We start from the raw sequence: 20,809 nt of genomic DNA on the forward strand, positions 1-20,809 counted from the left end.
TCCAAAGAATCAATGTGGAAGCTAAATCCAAGTTACTTATGCTTGTTGGCCTAGTAAGGGCAATTTACTGATTTTGATGACGTATCCACGGATTGATCTTTTGTGATAAAATTGCTTATTTCTTTTGACGAATTTCAATGTTATTTGCTTTGAAAGCTAAGTTTTAAGTTTTATTGTCCTCCTAAACTTTGTTTTGAGTGTATATTGGCCAGATAGCCTGCGCTTTTTTGGGCAAATTCGAGCGTTTTGTGTGCTTTTTGCTGTTGATAAAGTGCAGATTTTAAACGGGCCTATTAATCAGCCCAAGCTCAAATACATAACGACGAATTCGAGTGGAAACTTTTATTGTGGTATCATATCATACCCCCCTGCTTTAGTGGATTACAGTATATCGCCTCGAACGGCGGACCTCGAACCCAAAATGGGACATCACAATATATATTGAAAAACCTTGTCAAATAATAGTCCAATGAGATTCAAACTCGCAATAAAGGATTATCCTTTTTTATTATAAAGGTGAATTGGAGATATAGATTTTGCATTTAATACTTCCTGGGCTTGCATTCCCAGGATCAATTGTTGAGTCTGTAAACGAATAATGAATTGATGCAAACAAAACAAACGACTCTTTACTCAATGTTCAAATCGGGCACAGGTTTTCCGCAGCACTAATATTGCATTTTTTGTGTGAAAATTGGTTTTCATTGGAGCATTTTTGACTCTTATTAAACAAGAAGTAGATTTTCACACGTGAACTTTAGGTGGTTTGAAGTCAAGAAACCTGGAATACACCTTATCAATAAAAACATGCGTATCCAATGACCATCCCTACGTTTGTCATGTGGTCTATTCCAGTTTGAAATTCAAAAAGCCGACATGGGGGACAACTTAAACTAAATTATTTTGCCAATAGTGCCCTCTCATTCAAAAAAAAGCTTGGGCAATCTGTTGCTTTTCCTTCCAAACTGGACAGCCGAGGAGTTTGTAGTGAGGAATGTGTCTTAGTCAAATCAACTTTCTCCAAGTTTCATTATCATAAACTTGAAGCAAAGAAAGTGACAGCCATTGAATAAATATATATCATTCGCTTGGAGTACAAATTGCTCAAAGCTACGCCAACAACGAAAGTGGTCGAAATTGAATGAATAAAGACAATGAGTGATTTGAAGGTGTGATAAAGCCTGTGTTAAGATGATAACATTGTTTTTTCCTCATGGTTGACTATAGATTGTCGCAATTCTTGAAAATAATTTTTATTTATTCGTAATCGCAGATTATCAAAATATTTTAACATTTTAATAGGGATCGGATTAATAACAGATTAAATTTAGGTTTTTGTTTTCGTTTGGTTGTTTTTCTCACTGGCTTTTCGAACCGCTACAGGGAATGTGATCCCTAGTACTACTATTAAAATGAAGGTTATGGTTCGTCTATCTTTTACTTTTTGATCTTTGTTCTTTGGCTAAAAGGCACGAATCTTCATCACACGTTTTTTTTTATGCACTTCCAACCAATGACGCTATTTATCGTAAGCAAACCAATAAGCCGTTAAACCATCCACGAAAAGCTAATAAGTACAAAGAGGCAATGAAAAAACACAGGAAAAACGGGAATTCGTGTGCGCGAAGCAGACCTTTTTTCGGGCTGACAATTTGCATATCCTCCCCGCACACATTTTAGACAGAGCCAAGCCGGCACGTTCAAATTCCACGCACGATGTAAAAATGATGAATTGCAATCCGTCCCTCCATAGTCTACATCTCTTACCACTCCTCCTCCTCCTCCTACTGCTACTACTACTACTACTGTACAAACGTACGGTTGTCCAATTCCTCGTCTTTGGGCGGATGTAGCACAGGCATGAATTCGAAACTCCACGGGAGAAGGACCCTAATTTTACAAACCATTACCATAGCCCTTGAGAATGAAGGCTAAAGACTAAAGGAAAGATGGGAGGGGGGTTGCTGAAGGCCGAAGAGAAGAGTAGCTGGAACTGAGAGCGTTTTGCATAGTTATGAACATTCACTTTGGTCCATGTCCATTACGCTTGAAAGGAAACCATTTGCAAATGGAGACGAACCCATCTTTATAACAGGGAGACACTCACAGGGGATAAAGAACTGAACTCTCAAGGGCCGTTGGACTTTTAGAAGTAACTGGCTACTTATTGGCATAGTATTTATCGAGAAACTTTTCCCCTCTATTCACTTGGAACGGAGAGATAGAAACGAGCTTTTTCTGACGTACATTATTCCCGGAAAGTCTATGTGAGAAATCTAGAGGGAGAGGGAGAGGGTGATTGCAAACATAAATGTTGCATTGGAAAGCCGAATTCCAAGCTCAACTGATTTCGCACCATTTTCTTGGCACGTGTCCGGCTGTTGTTTTTCCGTTCGACTTTCTCAATTTCGCGTTACAATTTTAGTTCCATTTGTTTTTGGCACACTTTGTGTGTTTGTGTTCCCAACACCACCACCACGTTCCAACTATTGCCATTGACAAATCGATGCTATTCTCCTGGGGAAAGATCATCTTGCGTGAATAAATGGCACCAAAGGATCAAGAGAGCGCAAAAAGGTCATGTTTCTTTTGTGCGGTCCAGGGTGACCATTTGGAGGTGTGTAAACATTGCGAAAATGTGAGCTTCTGTTCCGGAGAGCATCAAAAGATACACAGATCAGAGAACGGGCCTTGCCATTTGTTCACTGTCGCCACTGCCGAAGGCCAAGGCCGATTCTTGGTGGCTAATAGAGACATTTCTCCCGGGGAAACTGTGTTCGTGGATGCGCCTTTGGTCATTGGTCCGGCCAATAAAAGCCCGGCAGCTTGCTTGGAATGTTTCCGATTACCTTCCCTACTTTCTCGAGATTCAGATCGTTGTCCAGAGTGTGGCTTGCCGGTCTGTCATGATTGTCAGGCTCGTTGGAATGGGTCCTCGTCGGCAAAGTCATTCCATCAAATGGAATGTCGTCTTTTCAAGGAGACATTTGAAAGGATCTCGCCTGCCCACCGCCAACGAATCTTTGAATCGATTGACGTAGCGGATGATAAGAGGCCCTGCGCTCTCTATGCGAGTCTAAGTGCCCTTCGATTGCTCAAATCCAAGGCCGAATGTCCCCAAGTTTGGAACGATCACGTCGAAAACCTCATGGACCACGAGGAGGAACGAAAGAAAGACCAAACCACGTGGATGCTCAGCCACATGTTAGTGGTGAGTTTTCTCCGTGGGGCTTGTCGTATTACATTTAGCGCCGATGACATCCAACGAGCCATAGGCATCATGAGGACCAACGGGGTCAAATTGGACACGAGGTCCGGTCAAGCCTCGGGTATCGGACTTTATCCGACCTTCTCGTTACTGAATCATAACTGCCAATGCAACACCCGGACCAAGAAGAACGCAGACGGAAATAGCTCGATTGAATTGGTGGCCACCATGGAAATCCCCAAGGGGCACGAGATCTCGACCCGATACGCCACGCCTCAATGGGGCACGATTCGACGACAACAAATGCTGCAATCCCATTGGTATTTCGCATGCCGATGTGCGAGATGCTTGGATCCAACCGAATGTGGAACCATGTTAAATGCTGTCAAGTGTTGGGAATGTTCAAGTACAGGATATCTCTTGCCCATTGATCCGTTGAACATTGGATCGCAATGGAGATGTCAAGGGTGCCAGACAGAGTTCGCGGCAGCCAGGGTCATAGAGATCATTTTGAAAATTGAGACCAGGATCGAAAAAGAGCTTAGCTTGCCGAGCGTGGAACAAGCTCAGTATTTGAAGGTCATGGAAATCCTTGAAGCCAAGTATCTCCATCCCAATCATTTCCTCCTGGTCTTGCTCAAAGAGAAGCTCATTCAAAGTCTCATTTGGCACCAAAAGCAGCCTAACACGTCTCCCGCCGCCAGACTATCCTATTTGAAAGGGCAAATCAAATGGTTTGAACATATTCATGACCTGATGAAGGTCGTTGATCCACCGGGGGACATGTGGACCGACACTTTGCACAAAATGAGATTGGAACATGAAAACCTTTCCTCGTCCATGAACGGAGATGAACATTGAGCAATTACAAGTGTACAACAGGGTATAAATAGTAGAAGCTTATTAGTTTCTTTTATCTTTATAGGGTATGGCAAAATTGTTTGATTGTTTTGCGAACTTTTGTCACGACCCAAAATAGGACAATAAACAACATAAAACTAACTTGCAAGATATCTTCTTACATCACCAACGTGTTGCTGTCATCTCCAAGAGATCCAGATTTTGGGATTCAATAGATGCCTTCACATGGGATCAGTCTGGAAAGAAAGGAAGAAACAGACAACAAAGATAGCTTCAAGTAGTTGGCAGGCTTCCAAAAAGACTCCTGAGAGTGTCATGAGCCGAGCAAGAAATGAGATTTGTCAACAAGAGACAATATCTCCAAAAGGTGCCTCCTAAGAAAACATGAAGTCAACGAGAGTCTTTGCCATTCAAGAGCGCAGTGGGGCTGGAAGAGCCTTGATTTCCACCAAAACTCTGGCCTCCCAAGAGTTGGTTCTGGGGGAGAAGCCAGCCTTTATCTCTCCCCATCTATCTCTGTTTACGTCGTCTCCGTATAAGAATATCTGTCCAAGTTGCTATGGAATTCACAACGAGGACCCGAGGTCGGTCTGTGCGAATTGCACAGACGATGAGAGGCTCCAACAGTTTTTCGACCTCGGTCTCACACCACTCCAAGCCAGCATTTGCCAAGCCGTCGTGACCTTGGCTGAACTCAGGAAACGTCGCTCCAAGAAAGTGGACACTCTCATGACTCGGGATGTCCAGGATGACGAGCTATCCATCAAAATCTGCCAAGCTCTCGTACCCATCTGCGCCCAATCGAACATCAAAATGGTCCATATAAGGGATGCCTTGGGAGTGCTGGCCACGAATGGGGTCAAAGTGCAGCGATCCAGTCAGTTTCTCCCTTGTGTAGCACTTTATTCCAACTTCTCCATGGCCAACCATTCTTGCTTGAGCAATTGCAACTACATGTACGATCCCGACACTTTCGAGATAGAATTAAGAACCAAAACTGTTGTTCCCAAGAACCGGGAACTTACCATCACTTACCTTCATCCCATGATGACAACCCAAGAAAGGCGAGAAGCCACACAAACCAAATGGGGCTTCACTTGTATGTGCAATCGGTGCTGTGACGCCACGGAGTTGGGAACGTTTGCTGGTTCCATTTGGTGCCAACTTTGTGGTGTGGGTGTTATGTCGGCATTGAGTCCCCGTTGCCCAGACTCAACTTGGTGTTGTGGATCTTGCCGGTTTGAAATGCCATCCTCAGCCGTGAATCAGCTCTTGAAAGCCCTTGCCGAGGGGAATATATCAGAACAAACGAATGATGTTGGTGACTTGAAAGGTAATAGCGAGTGGTTTTGAGTTGAATTGATTTCGCCAAATGAGGTCTGGCATGGGTGATTTCTTTGGTCTGTTGTTTGTCCGCGTCGGTATCAAAGGCAAACATCTCGTATAAATGCAAAATAAGTCCAAAGGACCTCTTTGTATTCTTGCATGATGTCAATGAGGATTGGCAGATTTGCACGTTACTGCTCTGGGTTCTTAGATGTTATTTCAACTTGGTGCCATGGGCCAATTCCAATTTTGTAATAGACCTGACAAGTTTTGTATTTGACTCCATTGGCCAAGAAGGGCATATAAAAAGTCCTTGGCCTCAATGTGACATTATCTTCAGAGTTGTACAGATTGCTTACTTAATCCGTAGATTTCAGTCTGAAAATGTAAAAATCCAATTCCTAGCGAACGAGAAAGCACAATTCTTAGTATGATTGATTCATTGTTTTTGGATTGGTTAGGTTTTGTTTGTTTTTTTCACGGGCTTTTCTAATCACTACAGGGCATGTAATCCCCAGTACTACTAAAATGAAAGCTTATAATTTATCTATTTATTACCTTTCAATCTTTATATGATCTTTGGTCTAGCAACGAATTTGAGTTGGCAGACCGAGCTAGTCCTTGAATGTAGGGTTGATGTGGAATGCTATCCGAAAATTGGTCCAAGTCTGACTTGAAAGATGCTACCGGATCAACAAGGCCTACGTATTCCCTACGAATATTAGAGGGAAGCAAATTATACAATGAAGGAGCCCGGGAAGGGATTAATATAAATAAAGATAAATTAAAATGGCTTTATATTCTTTTTTGGTAAGAGTTTTTCCATCTGTAGTCGCAAAGAAAAAGAATCCAGCAAATTGGGGCTACAAATGGAACTGGCTATATATTATTGTGTCCCCAGGCAAGGCCTATTGTCAGTAGTGTAAGGGAAAAGTGCACTAGCCGTTGAACAGGAAAATCACGTACTGTTTAGTCAATTCCATCACTAATTTCTTCTTTTTTTCATTTTTCATAGCTAAAAGTACGGACTTGTTTCAGACACCATTTTCAAGTTGGAAGAGACTCTTTGGCGATCCAGTCAATTCTTACATTGGAACCACGCCATGATTTTGAACCTTGAATACCGATTAATGCACCATCTGGCTGCCCTTGACAAGATTCCACAACGAACCCAAACCCAAACGAACTCAGCTCCAAATGTTGACGCCAAGCTTCCAAGGCCATTCTGGGAAAGGAGACTTCAAATTGGATTGCATTTATTGGAGGTAGGCCTTGAGTGCGTCCGGGCACCACCAACACGTCTCCGCCACCCTTTTGGCGAGTTGGAACACCATTGAACCTTTAAATGACATCCTGACCTCGTTTTATGTAGGTGGTCGGACAAGTGGACCGGGGTAAAACCAAATGGCGAGGGATGGTATTACAAGATGTGGTCATTTCAACCATGGAGCTAGCCAAACGAGATGTGCAAAATGGATCCATTTCTAAAGAAGTCTTCAAGGCCAAAGTGAACAAATCCATTCAGTACACCCACGAGGCCGTGATATGTCTCAAGTTCGAGCCCCGTAACCAAGGCTGTTGATAAAAATAAAATGGATTTTCAATGAAGAGCATAAAATATCGATCTGAATTCGTTTGATCTGCTCCCTTTTTCCCGATACGGAGGACCGATAAAGATTTGAGCCCACTGCCAAATTTATCCTTGAAATTGTGATGGCAGATTCAGAGATAGGGTTCACCGCCTCTACCCAATAGGGTTTTGCGCTTTGGGCTTTGAAAGTTGAAGTTGACATTTGTGAAGACCCCTAAAAATGTCAAGCTAAAGTGCATCCGTATCCGAAAACGCATTTTTGGATCGGCGCCTTTGATTCGCCCAACAACTATGTTGGGGAATCTGAGGCCAAACGTTGATGTGTGATTGTATTTAGTACGTAGATAACGACTAGGGACGGTAGTGAGGAGAGTGCCCTGATTCCCCTCTTGCTTCGAGGAAATCGTGGTCAAAGCATCTTATTTTCGGCATTACATATACAGTTGAGTACAAACAGACATACCTTGGCCACGAATTGCTGGCCCTGACAACTTTGTGCAAAAACGGGAGCGAGAAAGAAAATGTACAGTTTCAACTCTCGCTCATATATCTTGGCTCTTCGAATCGTAGTGATTGGATCGAGTTTAGGATGAAAGCATGCTTGCCCGATTCCTTTCTCCATCGTTTCAGCTTTTCGCGATAAAAAGAAGCATTCGCACGTACCATCTGCAAAAAAAGGCACCAGAAACGATTCGGTCTGGACCTTCAAAGGCAGGATTACGAGTTTGCATTGGGTGAGGGCGATCAGTATATGCGTACTTGGAGAAGAATATTTGAGCTTGGGATCGGTTCAGATGTGCATTTGATTAAGTGAGCCTCTCCAAGTATTACAAATGCCATGGCTAATCGAATGATCGATCTAGCGATTTCGGGATGAAATCGACGCTGAGATCATGTCTGCGTCAAGGAAGAAAGTCGTCATTGTTTTAGGCCAAGAAGCTGTAGGCGCAGAAAGACATAGCTTACAATACACGGGGACCGCTCATATGAAAGGGAGATGGAGCGAAAATAACTCACCTCTATTTAGAGAGGTTGATCAAAAGTGACATTTCATTGTTTCGGATATGTTTAACGATAATATGTTACGAAATCACTACTCTTCAAAGGCTCGTGCAAGAAGTACAGCTATAGCATATCATATAAATCAATCTATGGTTTGCCGTGATTTCACCTTTTATAACAACTTGATGATGCATTATTTAGAGTCTTGTGTATAGTAAAGGAATAAAGAATAAGTAAAAGATAACATATTGTCAAAAGCATGGGGTTAAGGAATAAAAAGATTTAAGAACCCTAGGTTCAATCTATAAACTGAATAGTTTGTTTTCATGGTGGAACAACCTTAACATAAAGTTTATGAGAATTCTTAGTTTATCCAATAGCATGCATTAACTTGAGTGCAAAATTATTTTTGCAAATATATTTAAGCTGTGTTGAGCAGCCCATTGCTTTAATTGCTGATAGCATATTATAAGAACAAATGACAAGGAGGGAAATTCTACTCTTTTCTATTGCTAAACCTCATGTTAAAGAAGTTTTTAGTTGTTGAAAAGCAAAAACCATGGCAAAAAGTCAAGAAACAAATATGTTTGGGTGTGCTGTATTTTCATGTTTTGTTTTTTAACAATGAATGGTCAAAGAGACTTTAAAAATCACTATTGTAGAAATGTATACACTATCTCATTTTTTTATTAACGCTGAACGTTTGACTAAAAACATTTCATCTGACTATAAACTAAGGCAAAATATGTATGTGACCCACACTCCTGGGATAAGTGATTACTTGATGTTATCATTTCCTTATTATATCTGAAAAATCCCGAAGACAAACTTCTATTGGCTTACACACTATGCCTTGAAAAAGGCTAGATTTGGACAAACAATAGAATAAGCAAAGAAATTAAAAGAGTTTTCCACGGAAACGTTGGTTCCTTTGCAGTAACGTTCATGCTTATGGGCACGTCTAGTCCAGGACTTAATAAGTCCTTTCAAATCTTTGACAAAAAGTCAGCAACAGTCATCGTAAGTGTAGCTTCAGCTGACATGACTATCCATGCACTCCATAGTAAAACACACTCACAGGGGGGGTTGAAACACTACTAGACTTACTCAAGACTTGAAGGGAACATTCTCTTCTTCTCTTTCTCTCATTGAAGTAACGAACGAATGAGTGTTCCAAGTTTGTTCAACGAAAGGATGTCATTTATTAAACTGGAGAATGAGGAGGTTCACAACACGGAAGAAGAGCAGTGTTTCTTGTGCGGCAAGCAAAATAAAACCGGCTCAGATGATGTCCCACTTCAACAATGTGCTAGTTGCCAAAAGATCTGGTATTGCTCTGAAGATCACTATGAAGTACATCGACATAAAGACCGTTGCTTTCCGTTTCTCATAAAAAGATCACCGACAAAAGGCCGGTAAGCAGCCCCAGGGTTGTATTGACTTTGCTGACAGGTTACTCACAGGTTCTTATTTGAGAAACCTTGGCTTCGGCTTATTGTTTGAACTTCGAGTGTTGCGGGCTTGTAAGCTGAATAGTTTTTCTTGGGATCGTGAAACAGATTTCAGACTTCGCTTGCAGTACAAAAGGTTGAGTTCGTTTGAGAGTGCATCGCCGACCCTAATCAGTCTGTAATTCCCACAGGGTCCACTTAAAACACAAGATCAATGCCATCGGTCACAAGCAATTGAAATTGTGCGCTTGAATTCCAACGAAACGGAAGAGCTTTGTGAGGGTATGTGAAATGGCCATTTCCCTTGGGTCTCATCGCCCCGAATTAAACCGTAGCGAACCCTAGAAGCTACCTACCTTCGTAAAAATCTCATTGGGATTCTGAATTCTCAACCCGCTAACCTTTGATTTCGATCTCTGAAGCGAGAACAACAGTGCTCTTGTAGAGTGTCGACCGTTATCTCTCCAGTTGGATCAAGAAGGGTCTAAATTTGAGAACGACAAAAAAAAAGTTGAAATTTGTGTTAGTCTTATAGGAGCAGATAATGAAGACTAATGAGAGAGTTGACGACGGCTGGGAAATGTCTGAACATCTTGGCTAAAGTAGAGTAATGCTTGGGCAGGCAATTAGTTTGAAAAATTGCTTTCTCAGATTGCCAATAAGTCTGGTCTTAAGCGACCATTGCCAACAAATCGCGGAGAAGCAACGGAGATGAATGAACCCAAGGGAGAGCTTGGACAACAACTAAATGAACCAATTTACCCGAGAATTAGAAAGCCCCTCGGAAGTAGAGGAACACGTAAAGAAAAAGGTCAAGCCCCAAGGAAGACTGGAAACTTTTTTTTATATTCCCGATCTGGCTCCATGGTCAGTAACGAAGAAACTTTGTCCATTGACAATGCTCTGATTAATCGTATGGACAGCCTACTTTTTCCTCCATCCTTCAAGTTCGCCACCCAAAAAGTTGGAACCCCCAGTAGCTTCGGTGTTCAATATCATTTCGTTTTGTAGATTTATGGTGGCCACTCGAGATATTGAGCCTTTGGAAATGATTCTCTGGGAAAAGCCGGCTGTAATTGGACCGTACACCAAGGATGCCTCTGGCTGTTTGCAATGCTTCAAGCATATGACCTCAGAGCGTGAGTGTAGCCAATGTGGTTTGCCAGTGTGCAGCCAGAAATGCGAACAAGGTCGACTTCATCAAGAAGAATGTCGATTCTTTCGAAACCGATCCCAACTCTTCCCCAAAGAAGAGATCAACGTCAAAACGAGGAATGCCACTCAAACCTGTATTACACCTCTAAGGATGCTACTAAAACGAAAAACGGATCCCAAGGCATTCGCCCGGATTGAAATGTTGATGGATCACGCAACCTCCAAGTTGGGTGCGAACAGGGGCACCCTCAATATGACCATGCTGAAAGTGGTGTGCATGATCCGCGAGCAATTTCATTGCTCAGATTTTACCAAGACTGATATTCAACGGATGATTGGTATCCTCAAAACGAATGGCATGAAACTGGAGACCGCGGGTGAAAATGGAACGCCCGGAGTAGCACTTTATCCTATTTACTGTCTCATTAACCATGCGTGCATCAACAACACGAATTATGTTAAGTATCCAGATCTCCATCTAGAACTACGATCTCAGCTCCCAATTAAGAAAGGAACGGAAATCTTGACGCGATACATCTCTTCCACCGTAGGTAATATGTATTGATTGGATTGATAACATATATATATTTCTTTCGTGGCAAATGTTTGTGTAAAAAGGTAGAAATGTCCCAAATTGCAATTTGTGATTTCGATCACACTCTACATTTCTCGCAATGCCTCGGATGCGCAAAAACTTCAAATTCTGTCTTTGGTCTTCATGTTCCTGCCTTATTCAAAAAGTCGGAAAATTCAATTTCAGGTAATGTCCGACGTCGAGAAGATATTGAACGATATTGGTTCTTCCGTTGTGAATGTCCTCGTTGCTCGGATTCGACAGAGTTTGGGACCTTTATGTCGGGCGTGAGATGTTTCCAATGTAGGAATGGATTCCTGCTTCAATCCGAGATTAATGATTTGGCTTCCGATTGGGCTTGCAACCGATGTAGCTCTCGGGTTCCCCATAAGAATGTGAATGAGGTCCTCACTACCATTGAGAAACAGGTATAGTATGGAGTTAACGACACTTTACAACCCAATACTCCATCGATTCACATTCAAATAAAATCTAAAAAAAGAACAACTGGGACGTGAACATAGGACAAGACAGATTTATGTCGATAAGTCACTAGTTGTTCGGCATTGCTTATAAGATCCATTTTTCTTCAGACTGACTTGGATGCTCCCCTTTGCATTGAAACCATGGAGGAAATGTTGTTCCACTACCAGAAGCTTCTCCACCCCAACAACTACATCATCATTGACATCATGCATAATCTGATCCACCTCTATGCTGGCAAGGAGAGTTTGACTCGACCCGAGAAGGAACGAAAGATTCAATTGTGCCATATTGTATTGGATATCTTGGGACGGGTGGATCCCGGATTCACCACCTGGCGTGGAACATTGCTCCAAGAGATGATCCACACCTTGATGGTGATCTCGAAAGAGGATCATAACGCGGCTCGAATCAGCGAGAAGGAATTCCATCGAAGGCTAAATTATTGTAGCCGAAAGTTAAGAGAGGCCAAATTGTGCCTCAATGGAGGCTTCACCCCATTGGAGGTATACTTAAAAGAGAAGGAACAACAGATGGGCGACCTCGAAAATGACGCTTGGGAGAGAGAGATGACGGATGAAAATACTTGAAAGATGAGAACGAGTTTGCATCACTACTCCCCGATCGTATACTGCATATGAAAAAGTAATCGACTTAATATGTGTATTTTGTATTTGTTTAATTGTTCATCATGTTCAGACTCGTGTTCAGACTTCCTTCTCCGTTTGAGTTGTGTATGATAAGCTCGCTTTTTGTGATAGAAAGTCCCTTTTTGTGATAGCACAGGACTCTTCTGTTGGTCTTAGGGTCATTCAACTACGAATAAAACTATATGCATATCCCATTGACGATTTATTCGCATTAGAATGAGATGTCAAGCAAACAATTGCTCCGCTGGTTTTGCATTGTTCTGGAACATTTTGATGTGTCCTTTTTTGGCAAACCTTTGCTCTTTTGCCGTTTTCATAAGTTAAAACTCTTGTTAAGTCTGGCTGATTCATTGTATTAAATGAAAATGAAAGATATTATTAGCTCTAGAACTGATGCTAGAGAATTCCGGTTTTACTTAAAATTCTGAGATGAGCATGCTCCGTTGGATTGTTAATTGTCATGAAAGGCAACAAAACAACAAATGTGCACACATACAAGGCATGAAAACGGACTTAATACTTTAAGGTATTAATGTTTTTCAAAGTTTGCTTTCCACTATATTGTTCTTGTTCACTTTCCACACAACAGTCAAACTTTAATGTATACACCATGCCAAATCGTCTTAACCCAAAAATGAATTAGTAAGTAGCATTCTTGATTTTGAGAAGAACAATAGCCAAACTGCTTGGAGATGATAAAAAAAGTTTTAGAAGTTTCATGTCATTTAGACAACCCATATTAGCATGCACATGATACTTAATGTTTTGGAGATCATTCGGAACTCAGTACTGATACTTAGGGTGACTTGTCCATTTAATATTGGCAAGGCCCTCTAATGAAGTTAGAGCGGCGATTTCGTTCCTCGTTGAAGCATACATCGAGAACGAAAAATGAAGAGAGCGAAAACTACGAGATTGGGGCGGGGAGAGATCAATTCCGGGCTTCCACTACGCGGTTGAGTGGAGAACTTAATCTGATCATGTCCTTTAGAGATTCAGAGCACCATTAACTTGTCTCTTTGTGGGATTTAGAGGCATTTTTTCCCTGAGACAAGAGTTCAAAGAAAGGCCCTCTCCACAGTCTATACACCAAGCTCAACCGAAACTCAGTTGAATGGCTCCCTTTAAGGGACCCAAAAAGTGAATACTTTTAGTCCTCTGTACTAGGTTTCAAAACGTTGCGAAGTTGGTCCTGAGGTACTAAAGCAATACTCCCAAGATCCTCAATGGCTCAGATAATGGCCTGAACGCCCTGGACAATATGCATCAGAGCATTGATAATTTCATGCCAAATTTTAGCTTTTGACCAATTGTTGTGGTATGCTTTTCTAGCCTTGTTAACGTTTTACTTAAATCCTAACCATTCCCCTCCCAATATTAGAGGCAAGCAAATTGAACAATGAAAAAGCCCAAGAAATAAGAGAGGTGGACTTCTTGTTCTAACTAACCTGAACTCTTGAGGGATTGAAGGTGCTCTCAAAACACACATTAAGCTTCGGCGGTCATTACAATTGACCCTGAAACCCAGGTCGGGACAAAGCTCATCAATTCCTTTGAAAACGTGCAGTATCAGATATCACTTTGCCCTTGTTTTAATGCTGTACATTCCTCTCCTTTCTAGCCTCTCCCAATACGAAAGCTCTCGCATATCTTTGATGTTTGTGGTAAAACATCTTTGAACCTGCTCGATCTTTTGCAAACCTCGTGAGCTCATTGAAGACAAAGTGGGTGAGGCGTGGTCCAGATTTGGCTGGACAATCGACTTGTACAGAGTTAGCATCGTGATACCATCTCTGGACTTAAACATTCAATATAATAAATCGCACGTTATCCCAGGACGATATCCCAGCCGGTCCTGTGAACAGCCATAACTGGATATGATCATGGAACTGTCCCTGCTCTCACAAAACTACCCATAAATCCTTCATAGAAGAAACCCTCGCGGTACCATGATGTCCTTTCGTTCTGTTCAAGGCCATGTTACTCTTAGTAACTCAAGAGTAGATTTAATCTAGTACCTTTACCAAACTACTGGGATCTTGACTATTCTCACCATACACTCATTTAGCATCATGAGCGTACGGAGAGATACTGACAACAAGGATAAACATTGAAGAACCATGCTGATGGAGAAAAATGAAAAATAGACTGTGCTAATACAAAATGTGGCGGAAATTTGTGGAAAAAGCACGGTAAGTAATTTAAAAAGTCCTAAAATGCAAAATATTTATACTAAATTAACTTCCAATTTGATAACATACTTTGGTAGTCGCTAGTTATGAGGTTGAGCGGCATTTTCCTGTCTAGTTAATGAAGAAGTTTATGGCTCTTCGAGATAAAAATAAATTCCTTATTTAGATAAAATATTAACTTTATGATTGGTACAGCATTAAAAACAGTGGAATAATAATAATCAAAGAAGTCTTATCGACTTCCATATCTTACTGTCTAAAGGGTGCTTTTATATAGACCATTGAATTAACATATGGCATGATTGAGGCTTACAGGATAACGTTGAGTAGTAAGATCGAAAGCAACCCTTGCATCCTCATACCTAGAATTAACCAAGGTTTACTATGGATCAATATCCAACCAAAGTGAAGTAGTTCACCACTATTTTAAGGGTCAGCTCTTGTCTGTCTTTTATTTTCCGGACAAATTGCGCCAATCATTATCTAAATGATCTGCTGCTGAATTTCAAATCAAGGAGCAAAAGATTGATATGAGTCTTGAGTTCCTAGAGAAGCAGGTCACGTGGGCTTGATTTTGGCTTTCCTTTTTCAGAAAAAAAAGAAGACTATGAAATTGAGATTTAAAGCAGACATCATTTCCGGACCAATTATGAATCAATGTTTCAGGTACCTTCATTTTGCAAGTATGTTTATAGACACGCACATAACTTTAGAATATTGCTGTTCATCTCTGAGCAATCCGTCTTTACTGGGATTAGACGATAAAACAGAAGTTATTGACTTGTCTTGTTGTAATGTTTGCAGCCCAGACAAAATGCTTTATCTAAATCACATGCTTATCTCACTCCTTAAGTCAAATTCAGGAGCTTCGAACATTTCACATTCGTGCTACTACATCAGAGATGAGAGCAAAGTTTTTTCTCGGATTGTTGCTTTACTTTTGTTTCGCTTTTGATCACAATCATGCCCAGGTAAAAACACTATTTTTCTTTTATAAGTAATGACCATTTTCAAATCCAAATACCTGTATCTTATTAATCTCAAAGTCAAATATGATATCGCATCATAAGGTCTTTCCTGGATGAGCCTAGCCTCTTTAACTCGTCGGTGTACCAAATCTTAGGTCGATATTAAAACAACTTTTTTATGATTTTTTAATTGTATTTAAGGGGCTCGCAGCCCTTGATGGACCATCAAAACTCACCATTAACATTAGAATAAGCTTCATTTGAGATTACCTTGCAAGATAGAAATTGTGACTGTGCATTATAAATTAGACTGATATTACGGATGAAATAACTCAATTTGAAATAACTGTAAGCAAATGTCACAAAATTTCCTTAAATCTCCGACTGAACAATAAGAAATAAAAAAGGCTTTGGTACAAAAGGCAAAACATTTTGCAAAAAACCGTAAGGTGATTCGTTCAAAATTACTGTCTTTCGCAATATTCTGCCATACTTTCAGTACTATTCCATAGGAAAAGAAGTCAGCATTCCTGTTTGGGACAAGCTAGTCAAAGCTAGAGTTCTCTGGGAGAGAAGAGTCACTTCAACCAAGACACTAAATTAGAGACGTGATGGTCCAAGATTTTTCAGTTTGGACTGGGCTAAGAGTCCAGAAGAACCCATTATGGGTTGAGCTGAGTTGACAATTTTCAGATGAAGGGCTGAGGTGGGCTGATCAGGTTCGTATTTCAAGTCATGTCTAGACTGGGCCATGTCCGAATTGGTCCAGATTTGGCTTGTAAAGACCAATTGACATATTAGCAAGTCATTTTCCTTTTTTTCCATTTGGAGCCTTTCTCCAAGTCCACTCCAGTTCACTTTTTGCAACTTGACTAATTGTCTTATTTAGAATATCTTAAAATTGATCTTTCCAATTTCTTGATACTTACGCATATCGTTTGAAACTGACATTGTTAGAAAAGTTTACTCTGTACTATTTACTCTGTCATTTCTATTTAAATTGTATTGTTTTTCGCAACATGTTGTGCATTGATATAAAAAAGAAAACAAAGTTTGATTCCGTCAATGAAGACCCAATTCTCCATTTTGCTCTTTTATTTTTCTTTTCGCTTTTACTTTACCCTAACAATCATAATGGTTGACATGTGGGTTGTCGACGCTCGCATTTGCCAAAAGGAATACATCTTTTTGTTCTTGGTTTGTTTTTTTTACGGGCTTTTCTAACCGCTACAGGGAATGTAATGTAATCCCCAGTACTATGACAATGAAAGGTTGTAATTCGTCTACTTATTAACTTTCAATCTTTATATGATATTTGGTCTATCAAAGAGTTTGAGTTGACAGATCGAGCTAGTCCTAGAATGTATTGTTGATCTGGAATGCTATCTAAAAAAAATCCAAGTCTGACTTGAAAGATGCAACCGGATCAACAAGGCCCACGTATTCCCTACGAATATTAGAGGGAAGCAAATCGAACAATGAAGGAGCCCGAGAAAGAAGAGATGTGGACTTTATTGTTCGAACTAGCCTGGATACTCGAGGGCTTGAGGGTGTTCTCAAAAAGCACATTAAGCCTCTACAGTCACTAGAATTGACCCTAAATCCTGGGTTGGGACAAAGCTCATGGATGTTTTTGAAGATCAGCTGGAGGTGACTTGTTTCATGATTACTGATTTAGCTTCAGTAGAATTGGTTTCTACCCTTTTTTGGTTCATGTTCAACTTCGCTTGACTAGTGAAGGCGTAAATAAACAGCTGATGTCAGTCAATGGAGAAAACTGAAAGACAACATGCCCAGCCAAGCTGGATCATGAATGAATTGAACTGTGGCATTTCTATCAATTTACCAGCATGTCTAAGGAAACATTATAGACACGTATAAAGAACCGGCTTGGATTTCAGTGGTGAGGGCAAGCCAGGCTGCGCCACAATCGGGGCAAGAACTATCATGCTTTTTGCACATTCAGTGCTTCCAAATCTTCATTGACAAAATTGTTTGCCATTTTAGGACATTGCTCGACAATTTCCTTAAACCATTTAAGTCCAACATTCATTTGCTAGTGATGTCATAACAAAACAAGTGACAAAAACATGAAAGAAATATGAAAAAATTGGTGGCAGCAACTTGTCATCAATATGAAGCATGGTAACACTTATTTCATGGTAGAACCAGAGGGCGCACTAGTATGAAATCCCAAATCTTTACACTTCTCTATTCTGGTATTGAACCAAGATGATAAGTTTTTCCCCAAACTACACCAAACATGCCATTTTGCTGAGATTTGTAACCCAATTTGAGTGGTTAAATGATCTAGTAGTCACAGATCCATTTATGTAGATATTTTTGAAGCCATTAGGAACCTGAGGGTTTTGAATTTTCCTGGTCCTGATGGGGTGGCATGTCAGTTTCTGATGAGATGCTCACAGGTTCTTGCCCCAGTTTTCTTGTACTTGATGCATTGCATCTTGGATCAGGGTATGTTTCCCTCTTTAAAAAAGTTGGCTCATGTTGCTCCAATTTTCAAAGGGGGAGACAAATCACTCCCCAGTAACTGAAGGGCGATTTATTTCATTTCGAATTTTCTCTTAGCCAGCATGGGTTCTGAGCACATCAGCACAGTTACCGAACTGATTGAGCATACATGAAAAGTAGGTCAGTGAGGGACTAGAGTCATGAGTCAGTCAAAGTAGTCTATCTCAACTTTGTCAAGGTCTTTGACAAGGTAGATCATGGCCTTTTAGTTAACAGACTCCTTAAGATTGGGATTCAAAGCAAGGTTCTCAATTGATTAAGAAATTTCATTTCTGGTAGGAAGCAATTGCTTAAGGTTGAGGAATCCCTTAGTGACATATTTGATGTCAAGTCAGTTGTCCTGCTGGGCTCAATTTATGATAGAAAATTAGTTTGTGTTAAGAATGATCAAGATTCCGGCAGTCTGGCAGAGGTGTTAGATCAAATCTATGTATTCCCGGGTTGTTGAAAGCAACATGGAATGAATTTAAATTCTGCTCAATGACCTTTGATTTGAAGCCATTAAACACTCCTCTTGTAGAGAATGGAGGCAAAAATATTGGGCAAGTTTTGTCAGTGAAGGATTTAGGTGTAGTCCTCCAAAATAATGGAAAGTTGAATGAGCATATCCAGTTGAAAGTTGGCAATGCATGTGATTGGATCTATCAGATGTTTAAGACAAGAAATAGTATCATCATGGTAACTCAGTACAAGTTGATTGTCCAGCCACGTCTTAAATATTCCTTGCTATTTAGGCTCCAATTAGTTCAGCAGGTTTGCAAAAGCTTGAGCAAGTCCAAAATTATTTCCCCACAAACATCAAACGTATGAGAGAACCCTTTGATTGGGATGCACTTGAAAGTTTGGGACTGTGCAGTATTCAGAGAAGGTATGAAAGGTATCTGATACTGTACGTTTTCAAAAGCATTCATGAGCTTAATCCCAAGTCAAGTTTTGGGGTCAATTGTTTTTTGGGACCCATGGAGTACTTGGATTGACAAATACTTTTTTGAAAACGTATTTTTTGTGTTTTTTGCCTTTGCAGACTTCATTACCACTACCGAGAATGGAATTCCCAACAGCTCAAGACGGAAAAACTTATTCATTTTATTTAACATTTATTTTCATATATTAGTTTATCCACCAATGAATTAGAGTTGGCTGATCTGGCCAGCCCTTGATTACGAGGTTGATCAGAAATTTCAGTCCATAAATGTCAAAGTCTGACTTAAATACTGCTACTGGATGAACACCTCCATACTCCCTACGAATATTTGAGGGCAGCAAATTGAACAATGAAGGAGCCCGAGAAAGAAAAGAGTTGGACTTCATTGTTCAAACTAGCCAGGATTTTCGAAGGCTTGAAGGTGCTCTCAAAACGCACATTTAGGCTCTACGGTCACTACAATTGACTCTAAATCCTGGGTTGGGACAAAGCTCATGGATGCTTTTGAAAACGTACAGTATCAGGTACCTTTCGTACCTTCTCTGAACACTGTACAGTCCCAACTTTTTAGCCTCTCCCAATATGAGAGCTCTCTCATTCTGTGATGTTCCTAGTGAAACATCTTTGGATTTGTTCGACCTTTTGCAAACCTACTGAACTCATTGGAGCCCAAATGGGCAAGACATATTCAAGATGTGGCTATGTTTCAGATGTAATTGGTTTACAATTCCTCTTCCCTCAAAGCGAACAAATTACTGTAATTTCGGTCCTTGTAATTCATTTACTACTGCCCTGCTTATTCCATCATTAAGTAAACCATTGAACTTTAGAGCAAGGATACAGCCTTTTACTTGTGGACCAAGGACAATCCAATTCAAGAAGAGTTGCTTTTTCTCGACACCGAAAGTATCTCCATGAGCAATTTCCGGACATTACAACCAACCAAGCTATTGGTGCACGGATTCAACGATGATGGAAAATGTCGTTGGGTCAAGTTGACTAGGGATAGTTTTTTGGCAATGGGTGAGTTTTAAGAATACTTTTTGTTAACTGGCCTGCTGATATTTCAATGGCTGCTGAATTACATTGAAATTGGTTAGGATAAAATAATCGCACATCAGACTCTTGGTGGACAATGTTACCTCATTCCCATATTTTTTTTATAGAGGACGTCAACGTGATTTCATTAGATTGGGAAGCATTGGCCGGCATGGACTACTTTGAAGCTGCTTCAAATTCCCGCCAAGTTGGATTTGTGTTGGGAGATTTCATTTCCCTTTTGGTGGAATCGGTTGGAGTGCCTTGGGAAAATTTACACGTCATTGGTTTCAGCTTAGGAGCTCAAACTGTTGGGCACGCTGGGCATTATTTAAACGGGCAACTTCCAAGAATCACAGGAATTGATCCTGCAGGTAAGTTAAACCATGGAGTGCGTAAAGCACTCCATCTGCTAGCTTCTAGCGAGGTTGGGTGAGTGTTTCCACTCCAGTGCTTACGCACTCCATGGTTAAAGACGAACAATCTGATAGTTACGGATTAAGGTGCCAGGATTGGTGGGAAAACCAGGTAGATTTTCGGTGACTATTGACCTATAAAGTTTAAATCAGAGTAGGAGTCTAAACTATACAACATCAATATAAGATATGTTTTATAACATATTTCTCTTTATCCGGTTTAAAGATGGTCTTTGGTTTATGCCGAAAAAAGCTCAATTCTTATCTTTTGGAAATCGAACTCAGAGGAAAGATAACCGACTTTGAAATTTTCCATCTCATAGTAGGTATCAAAATTGAAGTTTAGAGAGAACAAATGGCTCAAATAGTATGGTAAATCGGCGAAAAAATTGTGACATTAAGAGATGATTGATTCGTTTTTAGGTTTCTTGTTCCAT

The 20,809-nt window shown here is 40.5% G+C and overlaps 4 protein-coding genes and 1 long non-coding RNA gene across 7 annotated transcripts in view; 4 read left to right on the forward strand and 1 right to left on the reverse strand.

Annotated features, from left to right (window-relative positions):
- The first annotated feature begins 2,202 nt into the window (after positions 1 to 2,202).
- On the forward strand, positions 2,203 to 4,210 carry LOC131879956 (SET domain-containing protein SmydA-8-like). Its single transcript, XM_059226438.1, has one exon. It carries the CDS (start codon positions 2,546 to 2,548, stop codon positions 4,067 to 4,069), a length of 1,524 nt encoding a protein of 507 aa, XP_059082421.1. The 5' UTR covers positions 2,203 to 2,545; the 3' UTR covers positions 4,070 to 4,210.
- LOC131879957 (uncharacterized) lies at positions 4,124 to 7,115 on the forward strand. The gene is made up of 3 exons (XM_059226439.1): positions 4,124 to 5,402; positions 6,434 to 6,660; positions 6,768 to 7,115. Exons 1-3 carry the CDS (start codon positions 4,454 to 4,456, stop codon positions 6,975 to 6,977), a joined length of 1,386 nt encoding a protein of 461 aa, XP_059082422.1. The 5' UTR covers positions 4,124 to 4,453; the 3' UTR covers positions 6,978 to 7,115.
- On the reverse strand, positions 6,856 to 9,238 carry LOC131879962 (uncharacterized). The gene is made up of 3 exons (XR_009373215.1): positions 9,096 to 9,238; positions 7,450 to 7,652; positions 6,856 to 6,970 (listed from the first exon to the last, which is right to left on the reverse strand). It is a non-coding gene; the product is annotated as an uncharacterized LOC131879962 (long non-coding RNA).
- Positions 9,037 to 12,490, forward strand: LOC131879955 (SET domain-containing protein SmydA-8-like). Of its 2 annotated transcripts, none has more exons than XM_059226435.1 (4): positions 9,037 to 9,403; positions 10,451 to 11,145; positions 11,355 to 11,596; positions 11,762 to 12,490. In XM_059226435.1, the coding sequence occupies exons 1-4, from the start codon at positions 9,153 to 9,155 to the stop codon at positions 12,239 to 12,241; spliced, it is 1,668 nt and encodes a 555-aa protein (XP_059082418.1). In that variant the 5' UTR covers positions 9,037 to 9,152; the 3' UTR covers positions 12,242 to 12,490. The 2 variants fall into 2 exon arrangements, with proteins under 2 accessions (XP_059082418.1, XP_059082419.1); XM_059226436.1 differs by lacking the exon at positions 9,037 to 9,403 and adding an exon at positions 9,572 to 9,721.
- A 2,835-nt stretch (positions 12,491 to 15,325) lies between these two features.
- The window catches only part of LOC131879959 (pancreatic lipase-related protein 2-like), a 9,499-nt gene continuing 4,015 nt past the window's right edge, over positions 15,326 to 20,809 (forward strand). For both annotated transcript variants that reach the window (XM_059226443.1, XM_059226444.1), the window contains exons 1-3: positions 15,326 to 15,464; positions 19,749 to 19,941; positions 20,085 to 20,330. In XM_059226443.1, coding sequence (XP_059082426.1) covers positions 15,396 to 15,464; positions 19,749 to 19,941; positions 20,085 to 20,330 — 508 coding nt within the window. In that variant the 5' untranslated portion in view covers positions 15,326 to 15,395. The remainder of the gene's footprint in view (positions 15,465 to 19,748; positions 19,942 to 20,084; positions 20,331 to 20,809) is intronic.

The sequence above is a fragment of the Tigriopus californicus genome, chromosome 5, assembly GCF_007210705.1.
Source record: "Tigriopus californicus strain San Diego chromosome 5, Tcal_SD_v2.1, whole genome shotgun sequence".
NCBI classification, from domain to species: domain Eukaryota; kingdom Metazoa; phylum Arthropoda; class Copepoda; order Harpacticoida; family Harpacticidae; genus Tigriopus; species Tigriopus californicus.

Coding starts and splice junctions, on each gene's coding strand:
- LOC131879956 (XM_059226438.1), top strand. CDS start 2,546: ATGGCACCAAAGGATCAAGAGAGCGCAAAAAGGTCATGTTTCTTTTGT.
- LOC131879957 (XM_059226439.1), top strand. CDS start 4,454: ATGAAGTCAACGAGAGTCTTTGCCATTCAAGAGCGCAGTGGGGCTGGA. Junction 5,403..6,433: donor TGATGTTGGTGACTTGAAAG/GTAATAGCGAGT, acceptor GACTTGTTTCAG/ACACCATTTTCAAGTTGGAA. Junction 6,661..6,767: donor TTGGATTGCATTTATTGGAG/GTAGGCCTTGAG, acceptor CGTTTTATGTAG/GTGGTCGGACAAGTGGACCG.
- LOC131879955 (XM_059226435.1), top strand. CDS start 9,153: ATGAGTGTTCCAAGTTTGTTCAACGAAAGGATGTCATTTATTAAACTG. Junction 11,146..11,354: donor ATACATCTCTTCCACCGTAG/GTAATATGTATT, acceptor ATTCAATTTCAG/GTAATGTCCGACGTCGAGAA. Junction 11,597..11,761: donor TCACTACCATTGAGAAACAG/GTATAGTATGGA, acceptor ATTTTTCTTCAG/ACTGACTTGGATGCTCCCCT.